General features: G+C 32.6%; 1 protein-coding gene across 1 annotated transcript; it reads right to left on the reverse strand.

The window, feature by feature from the left end:
• Positions 1–539: 539 nt before the first annotated feature.
• LOC18598516 (NADP-dependent alkenal double bond reductase P2-like) lies at positions 540–7,679 on the reverse strand. The gene is made up of 5 exons (XM_018122095.2): positions 7,336–7,679; positions 3,920–4,097; positions 2,239–2,405; positions 2,063–2,145; positions 540–1,036 (listed from the first exon to the last, which is right to left on the reverse strand). The coding sequence occupies exons 1-5, from the start codon at positions 7,567–7,569 to the stop codon at positions 658–660; spliced, it is 1,041 nt and encodes a 346-aa protein (XP_017977584.1). The 5' UTR covers positions 7,570–7,679; the 3' UTR covers positions 540–657.
• Positions 7,680–10,241: the final 2,562 nt, after the last annotated feature.

Consider the following 10,241-nt stretch of genomic DNA (forward strand, 5'->3'; position numbering starts at 1 on the left):
AAGCAAAAATAAACATTTAAAACTTGTCCAATTAGACTCCTTTTAACTCTTAAATTTGAAAATCATCTTTATACATCAAAGCATGAATTTTTTCAAAATCAAAACTTAGTTTTGAATGTTCAAAACATGCATGCTCACCTAAAGATTTCTTAACTTAGCATCATATATCAATGTGGAATTTCACATTATGGTAGATGATAAGCTACACATGTTGATTGAAAGGCTTGCTTGGACCTAGTGGGCCATACCCACATAAATCCATTCGCTGGTCACGAGCCCCCCAAAAAAGGGTCGTGACATTACCCCAATGTTAGAGTTAGAATATTCTATCCCTTTTGATAGAGGAATAACCAGTTTAAGCATTAAACAGTTTGTCACATTTAACTTAAAACAATTTTGACAAACAAAGAACTAAAAAACTATGACTCCCTGTGTAATAGTTCATCAACCATTACCATAAATTTTCTACAATGTTACCAAATAATTATGATCATATCATATATGTCTTAAATAAATAAAATACCCATTAAAATATAATATATATGAAATCATAACTGATGTAGCAATTTATTTATTTAATATATAAATAGTAAAATTAGTTTTTAAGGGTATATGTCTAGTTGCTTCAAGAACATGCAAAGATGTCCAAAAGGAAGCCTATTCAGAAGCAACCCGAATGATCTGCTTGCCAACATTACGACCATGGAAAATTCCAACATAAGCAGATGCTGCATTTTCTAGGCCTTCTGCTACATCTTCAACATAATCTAGACTCCCTTCCTTTAAGTACTTGATGGCCAATTCATGATATTGGGGATATATGTGGTGGAAGTCTGTTTCAATATAGCCTTTTATCTCAACACGCCTTGGTATCATGCTGAACAAGTTTCTTATTCCTTCTGGTTCTTCAAGATTGTATTGAGAAATCATTCCACAAGCTGCGACCCGGCCATGGGCTTTCATGTGCAAGAGCACTTCGTCCAGCATGCGACCACCAACGTTGTCAAAGTAAATGTCAATGCCTTCCGGGAAGTACCTGTGTCGTACAAACACGATAAAAGTAGAAACTTAAGGAAATTAGATCTTCTGTGATGCATGACTTAAGTCCATGCTTATCCTTTGCTCAATTCTCGCCGCATAAAAGAAGAGAATAATTAAAGGAAAAAAAAAAGAAGGAAACATCAGATAAAAATATCTGTAAATTAGATCAATTCAGTGAAAGTCCTAATAAGGTTGTTTTAATATGGCAGTCCCAAATGCAGATAACTCACCTTTCTTGACACAAAAATCTTTTAGGAGCTATGCTTGAATATATCATGGAGAGTGATCTATTTAGGAATGAAAAATAATGAAAGCATGCACTTGACTCTATAGGAAACGAAAAAAAAGAATTGCATTCGTCCATGGACTTTCAGCCACAAAACTTAGTATTGCTCAAATAGATTGTGAGTTCATAATACTGGGCAAAGCCAAACAACTTCTAAAAATCCAGAACTCTTTGCCTCATTGTTGGACAAAACTCGTTTTTATTGTCATAAGAAACTCATATATAGTGTCAGCCGTCAGGCTCTTCGGTATAGGTAGCATGCAAGGTTAATTGTAGCAGATGAGTCATCCACAATGGGCCTATAGGTCACCCAGCAGGATAAATTGATGGAAGTGAAAGTTGTTGTATCACAATAGGAAGTGCTTCACGCCATAAAAATCTCAAAAAAATTACTCTATGATTTTGGATAGGAAACCTTAGAATATACCAAAGAAAAAAAAAAGGTTCTAAAGCATAGAATATATAGTTGTTTCTACACTGATTTTAAGCATTGAATCATCCATCATATTTATTATAGCAACAACCCCAACTCCCATTAGAAGTGCAAACTGACTGGGGGTGCATTTTTCTCTCTGGAAACTCGGAAAGCAACTAATGGGAAGTACCAACCAAGTTAGTCCCAGATGAGGTTTTGTATGTCAACCAATGATTGACATACAAGACCGCAAAAGATGCATGTCTTAATAATTGTGCAAAAATTTTGGTGAATGATCATTTGGATGGATATATACTGACCTTGTTAAGGCTGCACTTAAATCATGCTCTTCTTTATAGTTGAAAGCATCACTAAAACCAAACTTATCCTTTGCGAGATCAACCTGGTGTTTTGCAAGTTGATTAATAAAGAGATTGTAAGATTCTAGTTATGAACTGGTTTAGCATCATGAAGACATAAAATCAAATCTCTATACCTTTTCTTTGGTGCTGGTGCTTCCAACGACATAACAACCCATCATCTTTGCAAACTGACCAACAAGTTGTCCTACGCCTCCTGATGCCGTAGAGACATAGACAGTTTCCCCTTCCTTAGGAGAACATAAGTTGAAGAAACCAACATGGGCAGCAATGCCAGGCACACCTACACAGAAGCAATTGTGAAAAAAACAAATTTAAATGAAGTTAATCTGATGACTTACATACAGAAAAAAGCTTATCGTTTAAAAAAGGACTGATGCAAAACACAATGATGCTTATTGTTAAGTGATAACTTTGTGTATAAAAGGAGACAGGACCCTGTTATCTTTATTGATTTATTATACTTCAGTCTTTGGGTTAATTGCACATTTGATACCTGAATTATAGTGAAATTGTAGATTTAATACCTAAATCAAATAAATTCATAATTAAGTACTTGTAACTTTCATTCCTTTAAGCAGATCACCCTCTTCGCAACCAATTAGTCGAATGGGTGACATGACAAAGCAATGAATAGAAGTTAGAGAAGTGCCGCATATTTGATTAACAGAGTTAATCTCAAGTGCAAACAAATTAACAGAAGCAATATTTGAACACCTTACTGTAAATTTTTAAACGCTAGGTACCAAAATCAACAGTTGACTATAGTTCAGGTTGCCAAATGTGGAATTAACCTTTTATCTTTGTCATTCTCTTAGACTTTAGTGTTTATCAATCGGTTGTTACATTATTATTTTTACGAGGTGATAATTATGATGTTAAGGTTTTCTTTCAGGAGGCTTTAGGTCTATAAACCAAGGCTGAAATCTTGAAGTAAGTTAAGTTGAATCTAATAAAAATCCTAAAAGTTGAGTCTCCTTCGAAAACTCATTTCAACATTCTTCCATTTTGATAGGGTAAATGGTAGACCCCTTTTATAACAAATATGCCTTCTTGAAGGAGCATTTAAATGAAAAATTGAGGTAACATTGGTGTTAAATACAATTTCTGGATTTAGATTTAAGTTGGGTGCCCATGTCGTCTGTCTTAAGATGACAAGTCTTATGTGAACTATAGATGAAATTCGAGTTATGGAACTGAGAGATATCAATTTGGAAAGAAGGACTATCTTTTGTTCACATCCGTCGGGTATGTATTCTCCGACCAAACAATTATGTAACTCTTATATGAGTTTTGAACATAATTGTGAATGCATATATAGTGATATATGAAGTACATAGTTATTTTATAAAAACAGAATAAAATAGGAATAGTTATTATATAGTTTTGTTTGAGGAATGACATTGATATTTTGATGTATTTTAATGTTCGATCGACAAAAATAACAAAGTAATATTTCACAAAATAGTGAAGGATATTTTTGTTCAAAAATTTTTTTAGTCCATTCCAACAAATGCGAAATACTTAATACCAGGGAAGGTTAGTATTAACTATTTTGTATCAAAACAAAAGGTTGGTATGCATGAGTTTTGGCTTGAGTTTGCTTTCCAATTTTGTGAATGCATTCTAGGCCTTGAACAAACAGGATTGACTGAAAATATCCTACAAAAATTGAAACTTCCACATCTAAAAGTTATTTATTAATTTTGGATTAATTGACTATATTCGATTTTAAAATTTTTTTAGACGATAAATGTTGGGAGGTAGAAAGAAAATAAGAAGGTGAGGATTATATACCTAGGACACCCAAGTAATATGAGAGGGGCACACCAGTATATGTGATCTTGAATAGCTTTTCGGGATTAGGAATCATGGTGTATTCCTCCCACCCTGTTAATCCCCAAACATGGTCGCCTTCCTTGAAGTCTGGGTGAGTGGATTGTATCACCCTCGACACACCATACCCTACAAGAACCTGATTTGAAAATGCATAAGAGAGTGACAGTGCTAAGACACGTGAACACTTAGCATGTAAATTATTATGCATTAACTATTTTTTTATGACATAATATTAAAAAAATCATTAAACTATTAAAAAAATTTAAATAAAATTTTATTTTTTTATTACGTTTAATTAAGTCTATGTAGTTTTATTTTGAATCAAATAAAACCCTTATATGTTTATTTTGAGACAAACAAATCCTTATAACTAATAATTGACTTAGTTAAAATATCACTTCTAATTCTATATAACGTTACATTAACGTGACATGTTGCAGGTCATAATTAATGATAACGTAACTTATTGACATGTCATAATTAACGCTGACATGGTATGACAGCATGACCATGTAATATTTTTCATCATCCCTATCAGTGCTATGTCAGCATAAAATGACAAAGGGGTATTTTAACTAATGACTACTCACTGTTTATAAGGGCTTATTGGACATAAAATAAAAATAAAAGCACTTGATTGAATGTAATAAAAAATAAAAAATTACTGAAATTTTTTTACATAATTCAAAGATTTTTTTTCAAATATTATGCGCTTCTGGTGTACACTTAGAACCTATCTTAGTTTGTCTTATAGTGCCACTCAAGCAAGTTTATCAGCTACACAATCACTCAGTCAGCCATTTCAATTCATTTCTCCATTTTATTGGATTTTTTTTTAAACAGCCTCTTACTACAGGATCTATATAATTAGTTGTACATAACTCAAAAGCAGCTTACAAAATTATATAAGCAATGTTTTCAAACTAGAGAATAATATATAAATGAGTAGGGAGGTGAACGTAGGAGATGTTACATTTTAGAACATGCATTCAACCCATTAACCAATTGACAATTCACAATCTATAAACCAATGGGCAATAGGTGAAGAGTCCCAACTTTACAATAAAATAATGCTAAACTCAAAACTTATCCAATGTGAGATAACACCACACATACACAAGATAGACAGAAAGTTGTCATTTTAATAAATTTTCGCTCTTTGTTTAGACATTTTCAAGGTTTTGCTAATGACTGCCTCAATGGACTATGTTAATGTACTTTATTGAACAATTCTCACCATAAATGAAATAGTTGATAGGACAATTTTAAATACATTGAAAAAGAGACTACTTTAAAGAGTATATATATTCCAAAATAATCAAAGTAAAAGTAAAAATTATAATAAAAACACCAAATCCAAATGCAATAATAATGTAATTGGATAACAAAATACACGTTATTTTCAATGGGTAAAGAATTTTCAAGTTTCAGAAACGTTTTTTGTGCATGTGGGTGTATGGTCGGTCTGCGTAGTGTGTATAAAGGATTGAATAATAATTAAAATCTCGATATAACAAACAAACGACTAATAAGTAGGACTTTTAAAATATGATACGGCGGAAATAAAGAGCAATGCTACTTGAGCCTACATTTTTGTCTTTATTTGGCAAAAGGGGTCCAATCCAAGAGCTAGCCCCCCAGCTCCGCCCTTGAGCTTAGCAATTGCCATTTGCTCAATTGTGATAACTTATATTTAAAAAATTTACAGGTTGTTTGGTTGCTTATTCCTATTGCTTAGTTATTTTTGCATTTAGTTTATAGAATGGGTATTTTGAGGAATGACCATTTCTTGTGAAATTTGATTAATCATTACCAAAAGAGACTTTGTTAATGGCTATTTCACATATGGGAAATAGACAAAAAATACGATTGTATAAAATTACTCTTCTATATAAGATATAATTTGTTCATTTTCTCATTTTCTTTCCCTACCCATTTCATTCTCTCATTCTCTCTCTAAATTAAAATTATAATATAAATTATAAAAATTCATATTTAAATTTAAAAATTAAAGTTTAATTATAAATTATAAACAATTAATAATTTTAATTTTAAAAATCAAAATATAAAATAAATTATATTTTTTAATATTTTAAAAATAAAGAATAAAATTAAAAAAGGTCTTTTAATATTTTAATTATAAATTATTAATATTCTAAAAAAATAAAAAAAGTGAATAATCACATTAAATTAATAATTTAATAATTTTTTAATAAATTATTAGAAAAAATAAATATTTTAAAATGAAAAATCGAATGCTATAAGAAAAAATATTTTTATCTTTTTATCACCTATTGTTTTACTATTCCAAAGTTACTCTTACCAATCAAAGATCAAATTAAGTTAAAATAACCATTCCTATCCTATTTTATTCAATAAACCAAATTATATAATAATTATTTTTATATTATTCCATTATCATAGAATAGACATTCTATTCCGTAAAGCAAATATATCCTTTGAAAACTATATGTGTTGGTAAAACGTCATCCCCAATTGATGATAAAATTTTAACTTCAAAATTAATTAAAATAATTTATGATTAAAATGCATTTTCAAAGGGGCATGTACTTTTGTTTTTGTCTATCTTCAGAGAAGCACAACGATATCGATTCATTTGACTTAGTCCCATGCAATAAGGGTAATGCAATTTTAATTTTTTTTTCACATTTAAGTCTAATATACCTGACATTGATGATAACTATAAATCCTAATTAATGCCAAAGAAATATCTTTCTTGCATTGAATAGAACAAATCCAATCCAAAACAATAATATACATCTTTATGATTAAGATGCACTTTAAGAAAAATAATATACATCTTTCCTACCACGTCAACCATGAGCAGGCCCAATTGTTAAAATAATTCGTTTGATTAAGCCGAGCATGAGAGAGAAAAGCAAAACATTAAAGATACATTTGACTAGAAAAACAGGTGACGGCCGGCCCATTCGTTTAATGGTTTGTCAAAGAAAAAAGCCTTAAAAAAAGAACTAGGAATTGCTTTTCTTGGTAGACTCAGGCTTTGAAAAATATAATTAATAACAATAAAAAAAGAAATAGAAATTAAAATGTTCTGAGTTTCTGAGTTCTTCGATGAGATTCTGTGATTGTAAGAGAAAATATATATCCAAATTCATGATAAAATCCACAAGCATCAAACCCATTTTGTTTCTCAATACCCAAGATAAAGACACACAATCTATCAGTGGCGTGTGTGACTTTGCAAGCTTAAACAGAAAAACACGAATTCTTGGTGGGCAACTACCAAACTCCTGTAAAAGATGAGTTATGCCCCAATACAACAACTGATGTGAGATGTGAGAGAGACCTACATATGAAACCAAGGCATACAAAAAGGAAAATGAACTTACAGAGCCAGGGGTGAAGGAGCTTTTGAAGATGGTCCCGGGTTGAGAGATATGGTTATCGCACATGCGGTGACGCATGTAAGGGTCACACGCAAGATACAAGTTCTTGAGAAGCACAGCCTCACTTCCATTTGGAATGCTCTCTATCTCCGTCTCTGTGCACTGCAGCCTAAAGTCTCCCTCTTTCGGCCACCCTTGCACGTAGTTATTCAACACCACCTGCTTGTTCCCCACCATCTACTTCTTCACTTTAATTCTTTCCTCAATTCCTTCACACAAAATTCTCTCTCTAATATTTCTTCACAAGTTTGTCTCAAACCTCCTTCTTGTTCGTTTTTCGCAGGCTCCTCTCAAACTCCCCTTTATATCTGAAAGGTTGATAGAAGATTTGATGGCCAATCAGTGAAGATCGACTGCCTGCCAAGATTGACTGCATGCCAAGTTTGACTTGAACAATTTGAAGACTAATCAATTTGTGAAGAAGAAACTGACGTGGTTTGCACATGTTCATTTTAAACAGCCACATGAGGAGCTCGGGCTGCTTTAAGTTGAACTAGAATTTGGCCCCAGCGATTCCGAGGGATCAACTCTTCTCCATTAATTTTTTATAAATTTGAAATGGTATCATTTTGAATACACACTTAGCCCATTTATCCTTTTCCTTTTTGTCCTTTGATTTAAAACGATATCATTTGCATATAGTGCTTATATTGGAAATCAAAATGAAAGCCCATTGGTTCCTTTTATTCTTCTCTCTAAAACATCAGCCAACGCTGTTTGCTTCTTTTCTATAAGACCAAACTCTTACTTGTCTGTCTCTACCATTTTACCAATAAATTTTACATCAAATCTGCAATTTTCTAGTTCCTTTTCTTTTTTAATTCTTCCGACGGCTTGATAACTCTATTATATAGAGTTATATAGCTACATTTTGAGATATTAATGTAGCTAAATCCTTATGTTTTAAATAGTTTTTAAGTAGTTTTTATGTTTTTAGTTGATTAAGTTAATTAGAGCATGTTAAATCAGTTTAATTCAAGTAATTCTAGTTTATTTTCAAGTTGAAAGTCTTATTTTAAGCCAATATTGAATTAGACCTTTTGTGTGTAGGATCTCAAATGGATAAGTTAAATGGTGATGAACTATGCAATGGAGACTGATGAACTGGATTATTTTAGAAGAAAGTTGGGGTATGAGCAAGTAGTTAGTAATTGCTCCCAAAAAATCTAGCTCTTTTGCTCCCATGAAATTGACTTTAAAGTTGTTTTAGACCACATCCAATGTTTGCATGTTAAATTTACTGTGCCTGGGCTTTGTACTTCATTATTTGCATCTTTGGTATATGCTAAATGCACCAGATCCGAATGACATAAGCTATGGAACTGTCTTAGGAGCATAGCTGATGGCATGCAAGAACCATGGTTGGTCGGTGGGGATTTTAATTCAATTTTGAGCAATGAGGAACGGTTGCATGGAGCTGCCCCGTATGCAGGTTCTATGGAGGATTTTGCCACAACGTTGATGGATTGTTGTCTTATGGATGCTGGGTTTGAAAAAAGTCATTTTACATGGACCAATACACATATGTTTCAAAGATTTGACAGAGTAGTTTATAATCACCCGTGGACAGCTACCTTTGCCCTCATTAGAATTCAACACTTAAATAGGGACGGTTCTGACCATTGCCCACTTCTTATATCCTACTCGAATATAGCCCAAAAAGGTCCTTCTACATTTAGATTCCTTCATGCATGGACTAAACACCATGCTTTTCTTTCAATTGTTGAGAAAATTTGGAAGATCCCAATACAGGCCACGGTGTTGAAGGGGTTTTGGTTTAAGCAACAACGGTTGAAGCAGAATTTGAAATGGTGGAATAAAGAAATATTTGGTGAAATTTTCCATAACTTACGGGGTGGCTGAGGCACATGCAATGGCAATTGAGGATTTATTTCAACAAGAACAATCTGCAAGGAACAGGGAGAATATCTTATGCACAACTAAATCATTTACATAGTGCAGAAGAATTGTTTTGGCAGCAAAAATCAAGAGTAAAACGGCTGGTTGAGGGTGAGCACAATACTAAATTTTTCCATAAGAGGATGCAGAAAAAACGGGTTAAAACTCATATTTTTACAACACAAAATCGAGATGGAGAGCTTATTGAGAATTTCGAATTTGATTCAAGCTTCAGCAGCTGGTTTTTTTTAGAATCTTCTTAAGGCCGAACTGGGTGATTTGTCTAGGTTCAACCATTTTTTAATTCCTTCTCTTGTTTATACTACTGATAATATCTTCCTTTGTGCAGTTCCTACTTTACAGGAAGTAAAGGAAGCTGTATTTAATATTGAGAAGGATAGTGTGCAAGGCTAGACGGTTTTTCATCTTTGTTCTATCAACACTGTTGTTGCAAAAGATTTGCTTGAAGCTGTGAAAGATTTTTTTAATGGTGCTGCATTTTCGAAAGGGGTTATTTCAACGACGTTAGTATTGCTACCCAAGAATATGAGCTTATGCACTGTCTTAAATAAGATAGTCAACAAGATATTAGCTAACCACTTGGCTTAACTTCTTCCAAACATCATCTTAGATAATCAAAGTGGATTCGTTGGGGGCAGACTTATTAGCGATAATATCTTGCTGGCTCAAGAATCAGTGGACAAAATCAATTATAGGGTCATAAGAGGTAACGTAATTTTATGTTTAGATATGATGAAAGCATATGACCAGTTGAATTGGGAATTTCTTTTTTTTTTTATGATGACTAAGCTTGGTTTTAATGCTCACTGGATTGATATGATGCAGACGTGCATTTCCAATTGTTGGTTTTCTATTTTGATTAATGGCCAATCAATGGGTTATTTTAAATTAAAGAGGGGTTTAAGACAAAGTGATTCCATCTCACCTCT

Source organism: Theobroma cacao, chromosome 5 (assembly GCF_053813885.1).
Source record: "Theobroma cacao isolate CCN51 chromosome 5, ASM5381388v1, whole genome shotgun sequence".
In the NCBI taxonomy this organism is placed as follows: Eukaryota; Viridiplantae; Streptophyta; class Magnoliopsida; order Malvales; family Malvaceae; genus Theobroma; species Theobroma cacao.